The sequence below is a fragment of the Lithobates pipiens genome, unplaced genomic scaffold, assembly GCF_037356315.1.
Source record: "Lithobates pipiens isolate NorthernLeopardFrog02 unplaced genomic scaffold, aLitPip1_a1.2 Scaffold_16, whole genome shotgun sequence".
NCBI lineage: Eukaryota > Metazoa > Chordata > Amphibia > Anura > Ranidae > Lithobates > Lithobates pipiens.
This window is the reverse complement of record NW_027507748.1, coordinates 103,450,242-103,472,775: the sequence shown is the minus strand read 5'-3', so window position 1 is coordinate 103,472,775 and position 22,534 is coordinate 103,450,242. Positions and strand designations below refer to the sequence as shown.

The 22,534-nt window shown below is 42.1% G+C and overlaps 1 protein-coding gene across 2 annotated transcripts in view; it reads left to right on the top strand.

Moving 5' to 3' along the window:
* COL8A1 (collagen type VIII alpha 1 chain) overlaps positions 1–22,534 on the top strand; it is a 143,800-nt gene that overhangs the window by 104,381 nt on the left and 16,885 nt on the right. For both annotated transcript variants that reach the window (XM_077480187.1, XM_077480186.1), the window contains exon 4: positions 17,641–17,944. In XM_077480187.1, coding sequence (XP_077336313.1) covers positions 17,644–17,944 — 301 coding nt within the window. In that variant the 5' untranslated portion in view covers positions 17,641–17,643. The remainder of the gene's footprint in view (positions 1–17,640; positions 17,945–22,534) is intronic.

The following is a 22,534-nucleotide window of genomic DNA, read 5'->3' as shown; positions in this document are numbered from 1 at the left end:
ATTTCATTAACATACATGAAGACGTTTAATTACTGTGATATAGATCAGATTGCTATAGCTGGCATGAATATTCTGCAGCTCTGGAGATGGAGGCTGGCTTGCAACCAAAAGAAATACCTTGAAAAGTATAAACACCTATTACAGAAAAATCACTGTTGGGGGAATCCAACTTGTTAAACTTACAGTACATCTGAGCTTCAATGCAAAGATCCCCTTGCTTTAGGTCCTAAATGTCTGACCACCGCAGTCAACAATACTATGCGCTACTACAAGCATAATCATATAGTTAATCTTTGCCTCTTGACCTCGCTGTTTCTTCCACAGTAGAAGTGAGGAAGCAGAACTAGAGTAGGGACATCGTTAGGACTTTTTTTTTTTTCCAAAATCTGATTTTATTGAGTTACACATAGAACAATAAATTGGTGCCATACAGAGAGCACTTGTAATCCAGCACACATAACTAAAATCAGGGCAAACAACCACATATTGCCAATTACAGCATTGTATAGAAGAAATGTGTTGCCAAGTAGCAGTCCTCTCTTATATGGCAATATAAACATTATTACCATTGCATAGAAGATTAAAAAGAAAAACCTAGAACCACCGTCCTGTCATCATGCATCCTTGAGCTAGTACCAAATATCAAAATGAGCATCCCATTTAATTAGCAATATATTAAGACCCACGTAAAATGTTCTTGACAGTTTTAAATCCAAGCAGCCTAAGCCCCTGTACACACGATCGGAGATTTCCACAACCAAATCCGTCGGATTTTGCCCGTCAGATTCTGTTGGATTCTGTTGCATACACACGGTCGGACAAAGTTGGCGATAAATGCGATCTTTCAGAACGTGATGACGTAATTTCGTTACGATGGGACTACATTGAGGCTAGTAGCCAATAGCTTTGATGTAGGAATTTGATCTGAGCATGCGTGGCACTTGGTCCGATCAAAATTCTCTACACATGATCGGAGTATGTCCGATCGGCCCAGTTGGTCGGAAATATTTCCAACATGTTGGAAAATTGGGTCCAACGGATATTCCGACGGAATCAGTCCGATGCATACCACACACAGTCGTATTATCTGATGACACGGTCCGATAGGACACATTCCGACGGATTCTCTGATCGTGTGTACAAGGGCTAAGGCCGCGTACACACGGGCGGATTGTCTGGCCAACTAAGTTCGTCAGACAATCCGAAAGACAGTCCGTTCAAAATTTGCATGAACGGACTTGACCACACACGATGAGCAGACAGTCCGCTGAAAGCGTGCGCGATGACGTCTACAGCACGTACGACGGGACTAGAAAAACGACGTCCTATACACTGCAATGCGACCTTCGGCCGTGTAAATCCTTTCTGAGCATGCGCCATACTTAGTTCGTCCAACTTGCCTACACACGAGCGGACTGTCCGCTGAAACCAAGTTTGGACGGACAAAACCAAGTTTGAACGGACTGTCTTACGGAAATTCCGTAAGACTTTGTTCGTCAGATTGTCCGCTGAAAAAGTCCGCTGAAGCCCACACACTAAGTTGGACAGACAATCCGCCCGTGTGTACGTGGCCTAAGACTTTTTGAATTGTTTTTAATGGTCCTGCACGTTATATGCCCTTTCCTCAGTATCCATAGTATCTTGAACTTCAAAGTGGCATAAAACAGGACTACAAAGGGGATCATCTGGTAGGATGTATTATAAAGTTATCAACTCTCTCCCCTTGCCAGAAAGGTCTAATATAAGCACACACCCACCACAGGTGTAAAAATGTACCCCGTTCACTACAACTCCTCCATCATCCTGCCTCAACTGAAGGATATATCAGAGTCTGTACCCTCTTGACAATAGCTTATAACACACATTTTTATGTGTTGGAGTGAATGGAGGCAGTATGGGTCAGCATAATCATCCTACCCAGATCCCTCTCCCATAACCCAAGATGTAAAGCCCTAAGATGTGGTGGCCTTAGGAGGTAGAAATGTATCTATCATTGAAGGGCCACTTGGTTGTATTGGCCCCCTGGACAAAAGTTCCTGGTCATCCACTGTCCCATTTATCATGGTTTGAAGCACCTGTAGACATGCAAAAGTGCTGGACTTAATAGGAATAATATTGATCCATTAACCGTGTTTTTAGTATGTTTACTGCATGTATCTCACAGATGATTTGGACTCTATTCTGTAGAGGAAATAATGGAAAATGTTCACATTCACAGACAGCAGTAGGAACCCTACAGAGGTGTCCACATTGGTGGAATTTTCTCCTCTAACATCCCATTTTTAAAGGCGGAGGTACCTGTCCAATAGGGACTCAGAAATAAAACTTTAACAGAACTTGTAACCCTTCACCAACAAGAAATGATATATTTATACACAGGACAACACTCAGGACTGTGTTGCAGCAATTGTGACTGAATATTGACTTTTATTTAAAAAAAAAAGAATGAAAGTTATATTATGTGTATCTAGGAAAGAATCCAGGCCTTTCTTAAAACAATCTACTGAGCTGGCCAGAACCACCCCTTGATGGAGTAAATTCCAAATTTTCACAGCTCTTACTGTAAAAAAGCCTTTCCTTATTTGGTGAAATCTCTTTTCCTCTAGACATAAAGAGTGCCCCCTTGTCCTCTGTGATGACCTTAAAGTTCATAACTTAATACCAAGTTCACTTTATGGACCACTTTTGTACTTATAAATGTTGATTATATCCCCCCTAATTATGTGAATAACTTGCACTTTCTCCAGTTCTCCCAATATCCTTTTTTGTGAACTGTTGCCCAAAACTGAACTGCATATTCCAGGCCTAACATAATTAGAGAAGGTTGAATTTTTTATTTTATTTTTTCAAATCTTACATATTTGATCTTTAGGAACAGAACCTGACTAATATGATTTGCTTAAATCAGAATTTGGCACGAATGGTGGCCATAGTAAGATGTGCTGAAAAATCCTTGGAATGGGTTCACAGCTTCAGTTATGTTTAGGGTGAAGAGCCATAAGGGACTCTGAAGTCAAAAGAAAAAAACAATTGTTTCATGAAAATATAATAACTACTCCCTTTCATTTTTATTGCAGTGTGGTTGTTTTAGAACTTTCCTTATCTAGGGATACAATTAATGGAGAGTCTCCTCTGTCTCCTGGCACATATCCAGCTGCCTCTGTAGTCATTTATATCTTCTAACACAACTGAAGTGTGATGGTCATATGAATTTTATGGACATATTAGCTTTTTCAACTTCATTACTATTTTAAAAAATATATATATTACACCTATGCCTCACTGTCTGTCTGCCAGGAGACAAAATACGCAGGTGTCCTCTGCTGGACTCTAGTTGGCATAGTAGGATGACATAACCTGCTGCAAAGTGTGATTGCAGAACACTGAGAAGACACCTGTCTAGCTAAGCAAAATCAAAAGTGTCACTTGCAACTCTGGCAATGACATCTCAGGTCACACAACTAAGGCTGTGACACCTGAAGAAACAACCGGGAATGCTGCAGTTATAACTGACCCTGAGTACTGATTTGTCACTGTCCTCCAAGTAAATTTGGCAGCAGTTTGGTATCCTTATGGTAACCTGTAAATCTTGGTAGAAAAAAAGTTGTCTGTTAAAGTAGTGTTTCTCAACCTGTTTTCAGTCAAGGCACCCTATAAAATGATGCACAATCTTGAGGCACCCAAATTTAAAATGTGAAAAATTCAACTTTTACATCACGTAGCAGCGTTTATGCTTCCAAAGAAAATACACCTTTGCACACTGTTATTGACTTGTATTCTGATGTTTCTCTTCTCCCTCACTCAGCTAATGTGCCTCCAGTGCTGATGGAGTGGGGCAGGAGAAGGGGCAAACAAGGATGATGTGCAGGCTCCTGATATCCTCCATATCAACTGATGACATTATTGGTGGTTAGAATGCTAGTGGCTGGAAGATTGTAAAGGTGCATATTGAAAACCTTTGGCTTTGTGTAACTAGAAGGCAGGCTTCATCCACTTGCTGGCTTGTATACAGTTTTGGGCAATGTTTAGGCATTTTGTCAAGGCACCCCTGAAGAATCTAGAAGGCACCCTGGTTTAAAAACGCTGGTCTAGAGTAGCTGTCTATCTAGCTAGCTACGTATCTATCTATTCCTCTAAAGCCCCATACACACTATCAGATTTTCTGCTGTTTTTTTCCTTCAGATTTACCAAAACCATATAATATGAGGTCAAACCTTAGGAGGTTAAGTTTGTATGCAATCGGGCAGGCCCTTCTACTACATGGTTTTGGTAAATCTGAAGGAAAAAATCAGCAGAAAATCTGATAGTGTGTATGGGGCTTAAGAGAGGGCATATAAGGTTGTGCATGTGTGACATTTTTGTCTGAATAGTATTTTATAGCACACAAACAGCAGACATGTGAGAGAAATGGCAGCTAGCTGATACAAGTCACATATTCCCGGTTCCTCTCTTCATCCGTCAGTAAATTTCTGTTACTGCAAATATCCTCATTGTGTTACACCAAAGACAGCCTTGTCTGGCCTCTTCCGGCTACCTAACCAAAACCACTGAAAGTTTCTAAAGAAAAAAAGGTAATCAATAACCTATGTTAGATTACAGTCTAAAATTTTTGTTTAATGAAAATTATTTATAGGTTGTGAATTTTCTGAAGCACTATTGGTGTAATTGATATACGTTGTTCTGGTATTAAGCATGTTTTGTTGAACATGTACGTGTGGTCAACATTTGAGATGTCTATGTAGCTTGCGGTGCAGCCACAAAGGAGAAAACCGTGGTTTCTATATTAGCTATCACCCTTTTTAAGCACAGGTTAAAGCAAAGTGTAGTAACCCAGAGCACCCAATTAGACTTCATCTTTCAACAAATGGATTGCTAAGCTTTAAGTTCACTCTTTGATTTGAACCATTCACAATTATAACTTAATATTTAGTATTTTGTGGTTGTACTGCAACTCACGATTGTACTGCACATAACAGAGCATTTAAGGAGATGTGAGAGGCCTAAAGCTGAACTCCAGTCAGCTAAAAGCATCCGCCTTCACTAGTTTTAGACTCCACCCACTGTATAGGAGTACACAAGGGCCAAAAAACATCCAAAAAAGGTCAGTTCGGCAGGAACCGGCAGACTTTTGGGCCATGGGTTCAGCTCCCTGTCCGACAGAAACAAGTCTCACAACCAGCTCCTGTCGAACAAGTATGCTGGAAAACCAACATCCATTTGGCATCCGATCAGTACTGGCAACCCCTGTCAGAACACAATAGCTCAGCGAGCAGATTGCTCTACTAACATCACTTGTGTTAGTATAGCAATCAACCGCTGGGTTGAACGAAAAAAAACATATAGTATGTACCAAGCTTAAAGTGATATTAAAGTCTCATGTTTTTTAGTTAAAAATAACAAACATGTCATACTTACCTGTCCTGTGCAGTGGATATGCACAGAGCAACCCAGATCCTCCTCTTCTCGGGTCCCTTGTTGGCACTCCTGGCCCTTCTCTCCAGTTGAGTGCCCCCAAAGCAAGCAGCTTGCTATGGGTGCACTGGAGCCAAGCCACAGCTCTGTGTGTCCATACAGACATGGAGCCGCATCCCAGCCCTGCCCCCCTTTCTCTCCTCATTGGCTGACTGACTTTGACAACAGCAGGAGCCAATGGTGCCCTGCTGTTGTCTCAGCCAATGAGGAGGGAAGTCCCGGGCAGCTGAGATACTCCCATAACATCGCTGGATCTAGATGGGGCTCAGGTAAATATTAAGGTGGCTGAGGGGGGCTGGTGCACACCACAGAAGGCTTTTAGCTTAATGCATAGAATGCATTAAGATAAAAAAAAAAAAAACTTTCTGTCTTTACAATCACTTAAGGCTCTAACATTTGTTCACCTATAGGACATGGAGTAGGCCAAATTAGCTTATTCTTCACTCCTGCAGGTCTCTTCCTCTCCAGTTGACCAGTCCCACAGCTCCACTCCGCTTTGCTTGTCCTTTGGCTGTCATCACATTGAGGATGTTGATGAACCACCCACATTTTGGGGCAAGAACAAGACGAAAGGAGAGCACTGACTGCAAGGGGAGCTTGGATGGAGAGGAGAGAAAGCAGTGGGGATTTCAATTTCCTGAACTGGTGGAGTGGCTTGCGGGAGGAAAGTACAGAGGGGAACAGGGGTCGGAAGTGGGCCCAGTGTTAGGTCACCTTTACAGATTTCCTTTAAAGGTGAATTAACCCTTTAAATAAAAACTACACATAGTCGGTGGCGGCCCGTGCATTGAGGGCACATGGGTGCCGCCCTCCCTTTCCCTGCCACCGCCTCCCTATCCATGCATCTGGCCCCTATCAGGATTGCCGGACAAATGGATTCCTATGGCGGGGGTGTTTTTTTTTTTAAGCATGTGATTAGAGCCAGAGCCTCTAATCTGCTTAAAAAAAGGGTGGGCTCGGGGCGCAGAGAATGCTCCCTGATCCCACCCAATTTTGTGACCATACCAAAAATTTATTTGCTATCTTCACACTACAGTGCCTCCCTGCCAATCAAGAGACAGGTTGGGGAGACCTGTTTCCCGATTGGCCAAAGCACCAGGCAAACGTATTGGATGCCTAGTGGCGTTTCGGCTAGCGTAGGAAGCATGAGAGGAGCAGGCACCAAGTGTGGAGGAGAGGAGGAGAGTGGAGACACAGAGGATGCTCTTCAGGTAAGTGCCGGACCTCCTGTGGGGGTGGGGGGGTCTAGAGCTGTGAGCCCCGCGCGGGGGTGCAGGTACCAGCTGCAAGCCCCAAGGGGGGGTGTGCAAGTGGCTGCATATGATGGGGCACAAGTGGCTGCATATGATGGGCATCGTGAGGCTGCAATTGATAGGGGGGCACTATTTTTTCAGCTTGTTTCCCCCTTTTTGACCACCAGCCGCCACTGTAGATGGTGCTGAATAGAAGATATGTTAAGAATCCTCAGAATATACTTACTCTTAAGATATTCTATACAAATACCACCTTTCCGATTACCAGTATTTGCATGGGGTTTAACAGGCTCCCCACTTCCATATTACAATAATTGGGCCCGGCCATTAGCTGATCAGGTAACATGCATTGCTTTGTGTGTGGAAGGAAATGAGCCCATTCTTTGCATTTCCAGAAGTCTGTGTTTCCAGGTGTAAACTATTTCAAACCTGAAAGGTGAAATATTTTCACAAAGTGAACCTCCAACCAAGTATTCATCTTGAAAAGAATAAGGCAGAGTTAAAAAAAACTGTAAAAACTTGACAGATGTTTCTATGTACCACTGCCAGATACCCTAATTCTTCCCTGCTCTAGCCAAATCTGGAAAAATGCGTAGGTTGGAGTTCTGCTTTAATGGGTGAATCTGAATGAGGAGCGTTACATTTACAGCTACATAAATACAGTGATAATTACAGAAACCAACATTTAAAATAAAAATAAATCCAGATATTGATGAAATATTTTAAAGGGCTGAATGTATTGGTAGAAAATGATGGTTGTAAATTAAGTGAATGATGGAAAATATCGTGAATATGTTTGATGAATGTGACCGTCAATTATTCCATAGAGCCTAAAACTGATTTTTTTCTTTAACATCACTTTGCTAGGGTAATGCTGCCACCTAGTGTTAGTTAAATAACTTGCATTGTATATTGTTCAGTTCTTGCGTATTTCATCACAGTAAGCAAAAATAAATATAAAAGAAGAGAAGGCAATTTTTTTTTTTTATCAAAATGATACCTTTTAATTACACAATTTTCAATTAATTATATTAATTTATATAAGGTGTCATGAACCCTGGCCATGAATTTAACCCTTCCTGCAGTGCTTAACGGAGATCCATGGTCAGGCATACACTTTCATTTTTTAGCATCAGCATTCAAATAACAATACAACCAATAGTTATTTTTGACAATCCGATATAAGCTTTCTTTAAAAATCTCCTTTCACGTTGTGAGTTCTGCCTGTCTGTTGGCTGCCTCTTTCCACAACATCCTTACAGCTTCTCCTCTGCTGTTTGCTTTCAGTGTCTAAGAACTATATATTCCATGGTACCTTGCTGCCTGATAAGGTGCTTATTCACAAGACCTAGTGAATATGTGTCAGAGAATTCAAGGATATAAATGTGTGGAGATCTTCACAAAGTTTACAATTGACTAGATTGTTCAGATAAATAGCAGTAAGCTAGACATAATTGAAAAGTGTGCAAATAAATATATGATTTGACTGTATATATGCTTTAAAAAGAAAGGGTTAAACTTTGGGACAGGATTTATGATACTGTGCAAAGGTTTTAGGCAAGTGTGAAAAAAGTGTGTATATTAGGAATGATTTCAGAAATAGAAGTGTTAATAATTAATCAACAAAATGTAAAATAAATTAACAGAGAAATCCAAATAAAATCAATATGTGGTGTGACAACTCTTTGCCGTTAAAACAGCATCACGTCTTCTAGGTACACTTGCACTTGGAGAACTAACCACACATATTCTGTAGATGTAGGCTACCTCAATTCTTCTGTCTCTTCATGTAATCCCAGAGTTGATGATGTTGAGATCAGAGCCCTGTGGGGGCCAAACCATCACTTCCAGGATACTTTGTTCTTCTTTATGCCAAGGATAGCTCTTAATGGCATTGACTGTGTGTATGTTTTTGTTTTTGTTTTTTCTTTTTTTTCAAATTGTTATTTTATAGAACAGAAGGTTCCAGTTAAAAAGATTGCAGCAAGGTAAGTACAGAAATACCAAAGTATCGGAATACTCTTCGAATCATTACTATACATGACAAAGAACACAGACAATGACTCTGATAACCCCAAGTCCTCACTGTAATTATTAAGGGCAAGAGGAATCGGCCAAGCAGTACCTCCGATAGTGAACAGACACTGTGGAACACTAGTGAACGTTTTAACTCATATGCCAGACTAGAAGTAATAGGAGGTAGCCTAGGAAGAGGAACAGTACAGCTTAAACAAACAGAAAAATGAGAAAGAAGGATAAAGAAGAAGGGAAGACTGGGAAAGAAAAGAAAAGAGAGGTGGGTAAAATGTCATAAGGAACCTACACCAGCACCCGTCCATGTCCTGGACAGAAGGTCTTTCATGTGGTTCAGTTCCTCGACTTTGTGTAGCCACAGCCCAATGGACGGGGTTGTGAATCTCTCCACCGCAGAGAAATACAGAACTTGGCAACATTCAAAAGATGATGTAAAACTGACTATTTTGTAAACTTTGGCTGGCATATCTGTAACAGGTAAAGGGAAAACCGCTGAGTCACCAGGAACAGGATAATCAGGGAATTTTTGTACAATTAGACTGCCCTCTTTCCAAAAGTGCGCCAGCCTAGGACATGACCAGAACACAAGTAATGCCATACACATGACCAGACTATCCGGCGGACTTAGTCCGGCGGACAACCCGCCGGACTTTGCAGCAGGGGTCCGTCGGACTTTCTGAACGAGCTGACCTGCCCACACACGACCGGACTATGGCAGGAGTCTGCCGGACTTGCCCACAAACAGAGAAAAGTCTGTTCATTTTGAACGTGGCTCCAGGTAGACGGAACTAGCGAAGGAAGTCAATGTCGCCGCCTCCATCGGCGATATTGACACCTCGCTAGCCCCGTCACCTGGTATGGATTTAAAGGGGAAGCCCTACGCCGCATAAAACGGCGTGGGGGTCCCCCAAAGTCCATAGCAAACCCTTATTCGAGCACGCAGCCTGGCCGGTCAGGTAAGGGGGTGGGGACGAGCAAACGCCCCCCCCCCTCCTGAGCCGTACCAGGCCGCGTGCCCTCAACATGGGGGGTGCTTTGGGGAAGGGGGGCCCTGCGGCCCCCCCACCCCAAAGCACCTTGTCCCCATGTTGATGAGGACAAGGGCCTCTTCCCGACAACCCTGGCTATTGGTTGTCGGGGTCTGCGGGCTGGGGTGCCCCCCTAAATACAGTGGCCTCCAGATTCCGGCCCCCTACCCTATGTGAATAAGTATGGGGTACATTGTACCCCTACCCATTTACCTGGGTAAAAAAGTGTACATAAAAAAAACACAACACAGGTTTTTAAAATACTTTATTAGACAGCTCCGGGGGTCTTCTCTTCTTCTGTCTTTGGGGGTCTTCTCGTCGGACTCCTCTGCTATCTTGTGCTCTTTTGCTAGCTCTTTTACTTGCGGAGGAGCCCGGCTTTCTCCTTCGCCGCTGCCGTCCGGGGGTCTTCTTCCGACTTCAGGGGTCTTGTCCTGCTCTTCGGGGGTGTTGCTCTGATCTTCGGGGGTCTTGTCCCACTCTTAGGTTCTTCTTGCCGGGCCTCCACTTTCTTCTTCTTCCTTCTTCTTCTCTTCTTCCGATGTTGACACGGCGCTCTTCCAGAGGATGCTGGGACTGTGACATAAGGTCACCATGTGACATTACCCAGTGATCCCGCCCCTTGTCCCTATATAAGGTGCCGCACAACGCGTCCCCAGCATTACGGCCAGAGAGAGCGTTGTGTCAACATCAGAAGAAGAGAAGAAAGAAGAAGAGAAGAACCAGAAGGTGATGGCAGTGACAGCAATAGTAGACCGGGCCAATGCTAGTAAGAGCTGAAAGAAGAAAGCGGAGGACCGGCAAGAAGAACCGAAGAGCGGGACAAGACCCCCGAAGTCCGAAGAAGACCCCCGGACGGCGGCGAAGGAGAAAGCTCGTCCCCACCACCTTTCCTGACCTGCCGGGCTGCGTGCTCATATAAGGGTCTGCTATGGACTTTGGGGGGACCCCCTCGCCGTTTCTTCAGCTATACCAGGTGACGGGGCTCGCGAGGTGTCAATCTCGCAGATGGCGGTGGCGACATTGACTTCTTTCACTAGTTCCATCTACCTGGAGTCACGTTCAAAATGAACGGACTTTTCTCCGTGTGTGGGCAAGTCCGTTAATTTCAAAAGTCCGGCGTACTAGCACACAGACGGGCGGGTCCGCCGGACAATCTGATCGTGTGTGCGCAGCATAAGAGCACATACATTTTAGGGAGTGCATGAGGAAGCGCACCGTTGTCTCAGCAATAGGCCTCCAGAGAGGTCAATGGGCGTCAAAAACAATATCTACTTGTATTTCTCAGCATTGAGGACACCATTGACCCTTACCAAATCTTCAACTCCATTTGCAGAAATGCAGCCCCAAACATGCAATGAACCTTCACCATGCTTCATGATTGCTTGCAGACACTCATTATTGTACCGCTCTCCAGCCCTTCGGTGAACAAATCTGCCTCCTACTATAGTAAAATAATTTTAATTTTGACTCCTCAATCCAGAGCGCCTGCTACCATTTTTCTGCTCCCAGTTCCTATGTTTTCATGCATAGTTGAGTCACTTAGTCTTGTTTCCACGTTAGAGGTATGGCTTTTTGGGCGCAATTCTGCCATAAAGACCACTTCTGACCTGACTTCTGCAGACAGTAGATGAGTTTACCAGGGTCCCACTGGTTTCTGCTAGTTCTGCTGATGGCATTGCTGGATATTGTCTGCTATCAAAGGGAAGTAAGCATGATGTGTCTTTCATCTGCTGCATTAAGTTTCTTTGGCCGACCACTGCGCCTTCAGTCCTCAATGTTACCTGATCAATGGTGTCCTCAATGCTCAGAAATATAGGCAGATACTCATCTGTCATGTCATACCATCAAGGAGGTGTGCGATTGGCCCCAAATTTATTCTGCAGTAGGACAATGAACCCAAACATACAGCCAATGTCATTAAGAACTATCTTCAGCAAAAAGAACAAGGAGTCTTGGAAGTGGTGGTTTGGTCCCCACAGAGCCTTGATCTCAACATCATCAAGTTTGTCTGGGATTACATGAAGAGACAGAAGGACTTGTTCAGGTGTTTGCTAACCTGAGATTTAGCTGAATACAGATAAAGTGTACGTGCATTCAACTTTGTTCTACTTATTGGTTTATGCGAGTTTTGGGCGCTGCCCAAGTAGCCATTGTCATATTTGTATGTAAACAGAATTCTCTGTGATTGTACCTTTATGTACCTTTGGCATATGTTCAATAAAATGTTTATGGGGAAAAAAAAAAAAGAACTTGAGACAGCCTACACCCACAACATCAGAATTGATACTGGTTTGAAGCCAAAGAGTGGTCACACCAAATACTGATTTGATTTAGATTTTTCTTCTTTTCGCTCACTCTGCATTTTGTAAATTGACAAAAATAAACAATTGAAATATATATTTTGAAAGCATGCTTACTTTACAGCATTTCTTTACACGTGCCTACTAAAACTTTTCCACAGTACTATAAATATGTGTGTGTGTGTGTGTGTGTGTATATATTATACATATATTATATTATATTATATTTATACATATTATACATATAATATATATAAATGTTTTTATATATATATATATATATATATATTTATATATATATATATATAAATATACATATAATATATATAAATGTTTTGTTTTAATCTAAATATCTAAAGTATATTAAGTCTTTGGCCTGAGCCATGAGTTAAAAAGTTAAAGATAAGCTGACCTCTTTCATAGTGATATGGCAGCAAAATTGAAGTTTTCTTTCATTCATATATTCATATAATACCAGAATTTTGGAGAACACTTTGCAGAGCACATAGAATCAGGTACATCATTGCCCCAGATCAGCTTACAATATAATGTTTTTACTAGGATCATAGGCACTCATGGAACAGTTTATTAGGAACACCTGTACACTGCTTATTCGTACGATTATATAATCGGACAATCGTGCGGCAACAGTGCAATGCAAAAACCTGTAGAGATAAGGGTCAGGGGCTCCAATATTTTTCACATTACACACTGGAATGGGAAACATTGGGGCTGATTTGCTAAAACTGCAGAGTGAAAAATTTGGCGCAGTTCTACATAGTAGCCAGTTAGATTCTAACATCAGCTTGTTCAATTAAAGTGTTACTAAACCCAGGGCCCTGCATTAAATATTTCTGGTCTCCCAAAGTACACAGAACATGGAAATTCAATAGTTTTAATAAATATAAACTGCTAAATACCCTTTCTCGTCAACAATTAGAGCAATCTTGTGACTTCTATCAGTGCCTGGTTAAAGCTTGTAGGAGGAGTTTTTATTCTCCCCTGATTTTTCTATGAAGCTGCAGGACCCCTGTCTCTCTATCTGGACAGTGCTGATTGTACTGTGCTGATCACATGTTCTCTTCCAAGAAAGAAACAACTCTCTAGCAATACACACCAAACTGAGCATGTGCAGATCACTCCAAGACTTTGTTCTATCAGGAGAGGTTGGGGACTGGGGAAGGGGAGGATCAGAGAAGACGGGGTCAAACAGCCTTTATACACAATGCAGAGGATTAATCCCATACGAAACGAATTGCACATGTCTAGTGTTCACATCACACAAATGTAGTGATGTATCTAAATGCTTACATGTTTCGCTTGTAACCAAGCTTCCTCAGAGAAAAATTTACTGACCAAAAATTGAAATGTTGAAAAAAAAAAAGTTTTTTCTTGTGTTTTTTTCTTTTTTTTGTAAAAAATTTTAAACCCAGCAGTGATTAAATACCACCAAAAGAAAGTTCTATTTATGTGCATAAAATTATTAATAATTCATTTAGATACAGCGTTGCATGACCACAGAATTGTCCTTCAAAGTGCAACAGCTGAAAAATGGCCTGGGAAGGGGGTAAAAAAAAAAGTGCCCTGTATTGAGGTGGTTTAGCTTTGACAAAGAAACCTGGAAGCTGATTAGCTTCTATCCACAGTTGCACTCAGTTTTAGTAAATCAACCCCAATGTGATGTTGACCGTGGTATTGTTGTTGGGGCCGGATGGGTTGGTTTGAGTATTTCTGTAATTGCTGCTCCTCTGGGATGGATTTTCATACCTCAGGATATGTTCACACCAGCCACTGCATTACATGGCAGTAGCTGGCGTGCGGTGCAATGCAGTGAAACTACTGCAGTTCCGGTGTGCCAATTGTAGCACACTGTTCACTTTTCTTTTAATGAACTTCCTTCATTCTGTTCTATTGGTTGATGTGTGGTGCAAGGCCCGCCATACTTTTTTTCAGTGCAGATCACCTGCACACCACCTCAACATGGTGGTGTTAACCAGCCACAGCCTTGCCTCGTGGTGCAACTGTGCTGGAATAGCTGCCCAACACATTTCCATCTCACCTGGTGTGAACAGACCACAGTCCGTACAGTTGCAACAAAAAAAACCCATCCCAGTGGCTTGTTTATCTGCGGACTGATAGGTTAATAGTTAAGAGCAGAATGGCCAGATTGGTGTGGGGTTGACAAAAAAAGTTGACTAATAACTCAGATAACTCTTGGTGAGCAGAAAAATATCTCAGATGCACTACATTTTTGCCACTTTTATTTTGTACTGAAGAAACTTGCTGGTATTAAATGGGAGGAATGGGAGGAAATCTGTAATCTGCCAATGTAATACTGCCCTGCATTATCTTTTTTATACTGATGACAGGTCCACTTTAAATATAAGAGCACGTTCGGTAAGTTGTTCTTAATGATCTAGGCTCAGAATTTAAGTCCAGGAAGGATTTGCAACATTAACTTGTAATAATATTTAACCCACTTTGTAAAAGAAAAGCAGAAATCTTTTTTTCCTTCCAATGAAAACTCATTCAGGTTTGGGGAGTGGAAGTGAAATCTCATGAACACATGGCAGACTTGTGATTCTTACACATAGTTTCTGTTCTGTAGTGTTCCCTGGACACAGCTTTTGTAAGAATCATTCCCGGAAAATATTCCACTTGTCACTTTCATTAATCATAGCCTTCATTACAGCTGTCTTAGAAAAGGGATTTTGGAGGGAGCTATCATCGGGTCAGCACGGAAGCATTCCTAGCTTTTTAGATCAATCTAAAAGGAGTGTGTTTTTTTTTTTTTTTTAAGGGCAGACCGCTATAATGCAGAAAAATCAAAGGCCTTGAGTTATGTTTTGCAGCCTGTAATGTGTGAGTGGAAACAGCCAATATTTAATTGTACACATTTCCTTTCTGCACTATGGTGTTATGTGAGCTATGAACTTTTCATGATGTCAGCACATATTTATCTTCACCTTTATACTATACATACACCATGCACATTTATTTCTTGGGCAGCAGTGTAACAGAGTCATCACTGAACTTTTCCAAATCATTTCCTTTATTCTTGGTTTTTCTCTTTAACAAATTAAGTATAATCACCTTAAAGTGGTTGTAAAGCCTGAAGGTTTAAGCGAAAGGCTGAGCCCTAATATTCACTTGAGCTCCCTCTTGATCCAGCAATGTGCACGGGAGCCTCGGCTGTCCCTGGTCTCTCTCTCCTCATGGGCTGAGACAACAGCAGGGGCCTTGGCTGACACTGCTGTCAATCATAGCCATTGAGCCAATGAGGAGAGAACAAGGGGCGAGGCTGAGCCGCAGATCTATGTGCAGGGCTCTGGAGCAAGCATGCACCAGTGCCCCCATAGCAAGCAGCTTGCTATTGGGGGGGGCACTGGTCAAGGAGGAGGAGCCAGGAGGGTTTAATATCACTTTAAAGCTGACTATACATGTTACAGAAACAGGGTTGGGGTTTTTTGGACTTTAAATGATGATCTAATTTGAAAGGAGGGCAGAGAGGGTGGGACTTTAAATAAAGCAAACAGTTAATAAAATAATTCAAAATGTATTATATTAGCAGTATATTAAGAAGAAAAATTATTAATACATATTAATGATATTAATGGTCCTACTTTACAGTCTGTGCATACAATCATGTTTAAATCGACCAAAACCATATAGTGCCTGATTGGATGTAAATTGAATAGAAAGAGTTATGGTAAGGAACTTTCACAGAGTATACTCAGATTGTAAGGTATATGATCAACGTTAGGTTTACAAAAGCTATGTAATATGAGTGTATACCTAAACATTCCACACAACCTTTATACAGTATATTCAAGCAGACACTTGCACTACATCACTGTTAGTGGAACATTTAAAAGTGTATTGGGTGGCTCACAAGACTCTTTGTAGTTAGGGTAACACAAAGCCTCCTCTTGTTTTAAGGGGAGTAAATTATGCCCTTCCCTAGCTCCCTGCTAAGAGCAGCCTTCATGTTCCAAAAATGTTTTTTGTCTCTCTACTACAAAACTAGAATTCCTTGGATGTGCACATGAACAACATATAGTGGCTGCTAGACCTAAAGCATAACTTGCCAGTTTATTGGCTTGTGTAGATGAGCTTTAGAAGTGCAGGACTGGTCATCTTTCACATGTAATACCTTTTTTTTCTATGTTGCACTTTCCTCTTCCTGTTTATAAACCACCACATTCTACTCGATGATTGCCTAGGCATTTGATAACATGATCTCCAAAGAAGGAAATAATTGGCCAATCTTAACTCTGACCTTCCCCTTCATCAGAGATCCCAAAAGGTGCTTATGCACTTGCTCATGTGTCTAGCCGTTGCAGGATATGGAATAGAGGTTTCTCTTCCTCTTTAAAAAAAGATTCTTTAAAGTAATAAAAATGATGCAGTCCGGTCTTCACTCAGGTCTACAAGTGGCAGCAGGTCCCTTGTCCTGCTTGGGATACTTGGCATATTAAATACGGACTTCTCAGATATAGCAGTGATGATAGAGCATTATTTAAAGTGGAAGTAAACCCATGGATTTAAACAGTTAAAAAAAAAAGGAATGCCGGGAATGCTAACTGCACATTGGCTGTGCTCTTAGCCACACTATCAAACCATCTAATGGCTGGTGTCATAACGAATCACATGTGCAGCACCATAGCAGTTGAAGATTAAACAGAGGCAAAGATGGCAGCTTCCTTGGCTGAAAACGATAGGGGAGTTTACTTCCACTTTAATATTTCAATTTTACCTGCCCATGGCAATGAAGCAATTCCTCCTCCTGGTCCTAGTAAGAACATGGCAGTTTAGAGGGGGTCTCTACGTAGTTAAATTAGGTGTCAAGTGACAACAATCATGTTTGATTTTGGTCTGAGAATTCCTTCAAATTAGCTATATATCTTAAATTATATGGGAGAAGATTCTTAACTTACTGTAATCAGAATAAAAATTATTTTCTTGAAGGTATCCGTACTTTGATAGTATAGCATAGCCCCATGGAATGATCCTTTTTTTTAACATTTAAATTTAAATTGAAAGTATATATACACTACACAAAAAAAAAAAAAAAAATAGATAGATAATGAAAATTATTTGCAAAGTCTATTATTTTACTAGCAGCAATACTTATTTTGGCTCGTTCCAGCAACATGCACACAGGGTTCAAAAAATGGACATCGCACACCAGGTGACAAGCCAGAAATCAGTTCTATTGTTTGCAGCACAGCCTGTACAAACTCCTCCTCCTTCTGACATGTTTCACTTAAAAGAAATATATGGCAAAGCAATAAAAATTAAGCTCTTCAAGTGAAAAGTGTGGGATGGGTTAGTGTGGGCTGTGCTGTGAACAATAAAGTTGATTGCAGGATTATCACTTTGTGTGCAGCTGCCATTTTCTTCAATCCTGCTATTTCACTACTATTTCACCGTATCAAATTTGTCACAAAGGTGGAGTTGTACTTTAAACAGCAGTCTCAAGAGAATCATGCCTTATTTTTCTCCTTATTTTTCTTATCTTTTCACACTTGTATCGCTCTGCTTCTTTAGGTAATGGCGCTACCACAAGGTTCTGTACAGAAGATCCCTTTCCTTTCAGTCATCTTGTTGGGCCTCCTGAATTTCAGCAGTGGAGGTGCCTACTATGGCATGAAGCCATTACCTCCACAGATACCACAGTATCAGCCGCTCGGACAACAGATGCATCATATGCCAATAGGAAAAGATGGCACACCACTTGGGCACATGGGAAAGGAGAAGGCACACATGCCACATTATGGAAAGGACATTCCTCAGATGCCAATGTTTGGCAAAGACATGATGCCCAGAAAAGACGGCAAGGGTAACGGACGAGGTAATAAAATCATTTGTTTTCTATATTGCCAATTTTAAATTTAAAATTGTACTTAAGAGGTCCTCAAATATTATTATTGTATAGGATTTATATAGCGCCAACAGTTTATGCAGAGCTTTACAACATAAGGGGAGACACTACAATTAAAAAACATTTTAATACAGCAGGGATCAAGAGAGCCCTGCTCATTAGAACTTGCCAGCAAAGAGGGAGGGTCAAGAGATACAAAAGGAAGGGATGATGGAGAAAATAAATGTACAGTTGTTAGATGGTGGCTGGATAGGCTTCTCTGAAGAGATGCGTTTTCAGGGATCATCTGAAAGTGGAAAGAGTAGTAGATAGTTGGATAGATTTAAAGGGTAGAAGAGAACGATTTGGTTGGTATTTTGAGACTAGGTTAGTGATGTTGAATAAAGGAACCTGCTCCAGGCGTCTGGGTCACAAAAATGTCCCCCTCCTCAGATATGGGTGCTGGCTCAGTATGCAAAGTAGCATGTAGAGAGCAATTCAATCCGGAGGCCGCACTCCAACAATTTCTTTATTGGTTAAAAACCATACAGCAAGAGATGGAATCAACAGCTAACATGTTTCACACTGTGACTACTGGTGCTTACTCATAGCTAGTAGTTGAATGTAATTGGTTGGGTGAGCGGAAGCCAGTGGAGGGATTGGCAGAGAGGGGTAGCAGAGACTGTGGTTTGTAAGGTGGATGAGCCTGGCAGTAGCATTCATGACTGACTGAAGGGAGGATAGCCTATGAAGGGTAAGCCAGTGAGGAGGGAGTTGCAGTAGCCGAGATGAAAGATAACCAGGGGGTGAATTAAAAGCTTTGTGGCATCATTGGTTAGGAAGGGGCATAGCTAGGAGATGTTGCAGAGGTTAAGGCAGCAAGGTTTGGACACTGATTGGATGTGAGACCGAAAGGATAGTGCAGATTCCAGGATTATACATAGAACCTTGGCATGTGAGGATGAGTTGATAGTTGAGCCAATGATTTTGACAAAGAAGTCAGGGGAAGAGGCACGTGCGGGAGAAAATATTATGAACTTGGTTTTGGATAGATTTAGTTTGAGGAAGTGGTGTGTGACATCCAGGCTGATATGTCTGTTAGTAAATTAGTGATGTGCGAGGAGACTGATGAAGTGAGGTGAGGGTTAGAGGGATAGATTTGGGTGTCATTTGTGTAGAAATTATATTAAAAGCCATTTTTTTTTTTAATCTCCAACATCCAAGGACATGGGTACAGCCCATGATCCCAGAGTAAAGGGTCAATCCACTGTTCTTAAGGGGGTGCAGAATGGCCAGTGGAAGTAGAAAATGTCCTGGCATCAGTGGCTCAGTGATAAATGGAAGTGAAAATGCCCCAGGGTTGATGGTCAGTAGGAGTAAAAAATGACCAAGGGCATTATTCTTTTTCCAAGGCCAGTCCTTGGTTTCAGTGGAGGGAACAGTTTGTTGGTAACAGTAGAAGAAATAGTGTTCCAATGAATAGTGCCCAATCGTTGGAATAAAGTGACCCATTGTTGAGTGTCAGTGGGTGGAATAGTGTTCTATTGGTGGTGTCAGTAAGAGGAATTATATCCCATCAGTAGTGTCTGTGGGGGGAATTATGACCTGTCATACTAGCTCATTATGAAATACTTACCTTAGAACGAGCCCCCGACATCTCACCTGATGCACGCCAAGGGAGCTGACATGTAGAATCCACGTCTGGAACCAAAGGCAAGCAATAAAACAAAATGGATGTCAGATCACCCGGGATAGTGCATCCTCCACCTGGGGTAAGGGGTAGGTGCTCTTACCAGAAGCGGTGGACCCACTTACCAGTGGCAGCAAGTCAATCAGGCTTGGAAGTTGGGAACAGGAACTCCAGTATGGATCACCAAATGTCCTGACACAGCATGCAACGGTCCCATCCGATGGATATTCATACATGGGGGTCATAAAATAAAAAATACCTTTGCATGGTGTAAGTCAAAAATGGATTTATTAAAAGAACAGTACCAACATCTGAATGATGTTTACAAATAAAAATGTGATCACAGGTTCAAAAACTTTTCAAGCGCAAATGTGAAGAGCTGGACTAGCAAAACCCAATGCGTTTTGTCACACTGGACTTCAACTGGACCCCAGTGGGACAAAACACTTTGTTGCCTGCCCGCAACTGCACCTGCATGACCCGCCATACAAATACAGCGATTAGCACAGGATAGCCGACCTGCGGCCATATAACAATGGTGGCTGGTCGGCAAGTGGTTAAATAACTTTCAATCACAATAGTCCTTTACATCTGTATCCATAGAGTTCCCCTTTTACATATGAACTCGCAGAGTTCCCTGACACTGTAAGGAGGGACTCTGCAGACTCTAATGTAAGAGAGAAATTTGGGGACTTTGACATAAGAGTTGCTCTAGGAAGCCTATTTTAAGGGGGAACACTGAGAACTGTGATGTACAGAGAGGACTCTGATGTAAGGGGGAACACTGATGCCTCTGGTGTAAAGGGGAACTGTAAGGAGTGCTCTGAAAACCCTGATTTACCTTAGTGTACTCACTCAGAGGCAAAAGAGAGAAGGGGGGAGACTTCAGTCACAGACAAGGGTGGATGGTGAGCTCACTCACCCCTTGGCAGTCAGCACCTCTCATACAGATGTATCTGAGGCTGCTGGGCATCAAATCTCCCACCCCCACTTTCCTTGTCTGAGGCACAGCCCGGGGATTGGTATGTGGGCAGTCATAGAGGGGTAGGAGTGGGAAGAAGAGGAGTAGATCAAGCACTCTCTCCTCTCCCGTGTGTGCGTGGGGTGGAGGGGGGAGACTGTTAGTGATGCCTTTGGGCAGTGTGAAAGAGAGTGTAACAGATGCTCTCTGCTTAGACAACTGCAGCCAGAAACCCTGCTGGAAAGCCATAGTCCGGTCTGAATAATGTGTAAGAGTATCAGGCAGTCTGAAACCGGACACATGTTTCAAAATCCGAACTATCTGGACAAATCCCGGACAGGTGGCAACCAAAGTCTGTGTGGGGGCAGCCATCTTAGCAGTGGCAGGGATTTGCTTCCTCATGTCAAAGATGCCCCTGTGAGGACTGGTGAAAATGAATAAAACAGTGCAGGGAGATATTTGTACTGTGGGTCCTCAGGTACAGACTCCTCTCCAGCAAGAAAAACTGTGAGCAGCACAGTAGTGACATCACTGCAACTCATTTCAGATCTAAGGGAACCGCCTGGTCAGAGGTATTAAGCCTGATCTCATACTGCAGATATTCAGTTTTAGGACTCAATGCATTGGATTGGCTAGACAAAGGAAGTTCACTGCTATTCTTCATAATAAATTCAACAAAAAAAAAAACATTTTCACATGTTCCTTTAAACATAGACTTTCTTTTTTAACTTTGTGTCAACTTCCAAAAGAGGGTTTGGGTTTAGGGCAGAGGTAGCGATTATATTTTTAATAACTTTTTAAAGTGGTTGTAACCCGTGGTCCGAACGGCCAGCTTCTGTCGGACAGACCAACATACACAAAGAGAATGTCAGATGTTTTTTTTTTTTTTAACAGGCTGTTGTCTCCCGACATTTGGCACAAGTGTACCTGGCTTAACAGTGTGGATGGGGGGACTTTAAAAGTCTAGTACAGTATATAGAACTTGATACCAACGTCAAGAAGTTGATGGTCCGTCAATCCATTGGCATCTACCATGTAATAAAATATCGGATTTGGGTAGACTAACCCTTTAATTACATACTGGTATTTGCAAAATCTGGCCAAATCAGTAGAAATATGATTATTTAATTGCAGGTTAAATCAATTCAGATGTTATCTCCCACTAAAAGACAATGAGAAACTAATATGCCAACTCAGTAGTTGGGTCAGCTGCTGATATATAAAAGATTCTCACAGCTAAAGTCGGCACTTTTCATCCAGGTGTGTATAAACCTAATCTTACTGCTATCAAACAAGGAACGCGGAGCGGATGTGATAAGAAAGGCTTTTTGGCTTGGCTTGTTTAGAAAAATTTGTTAAGCAAATAGCCAACTAGTTTTATGGCCATTCTTGGTGTGTGACCAAGGAAAAGAAAGAAGATTTCATTTGATATAACTGCTCTCTGACCTAGAAACACTGCTGTGAGATCTTTTGTTGCTTTTCTGCCAACTTCCACTAATTATTCAGTGCCCCGTCAGAGCAAACAAATATCGTTTTTTGTGATGAAGGTTAATTTTCAGGTTTTCTAAAGACAGAGGTAGCAGAGGGACTAGCTTGGTTAAAGCCCCATACACACGGGTAGAATGTCAGGAGACATTTGCCAGTACAAAAAATACCGGCCAACATTCTTCCCATATGTATGTTGGTCTTTCCATGGGTACGTTCGGCCGGTTCTGCGGAATGTGCATGCTGGAGAACCAGCAGCCGACCGACTCCCAATCAGTGCTCTCAGCTAATGGCTGAGCACGCTAATCGGAGTGTTCTGGCGGAGGGACTGTCCCTTTGTTAGAACATAACAGCTAAGTGTGAGAGATCGCTGGACTAACCTCGCATGGTTAGTACAGCGGCTCCCGACCGGGGTTGCAGAAAAAAAACTGTAGTGTGTATTCGG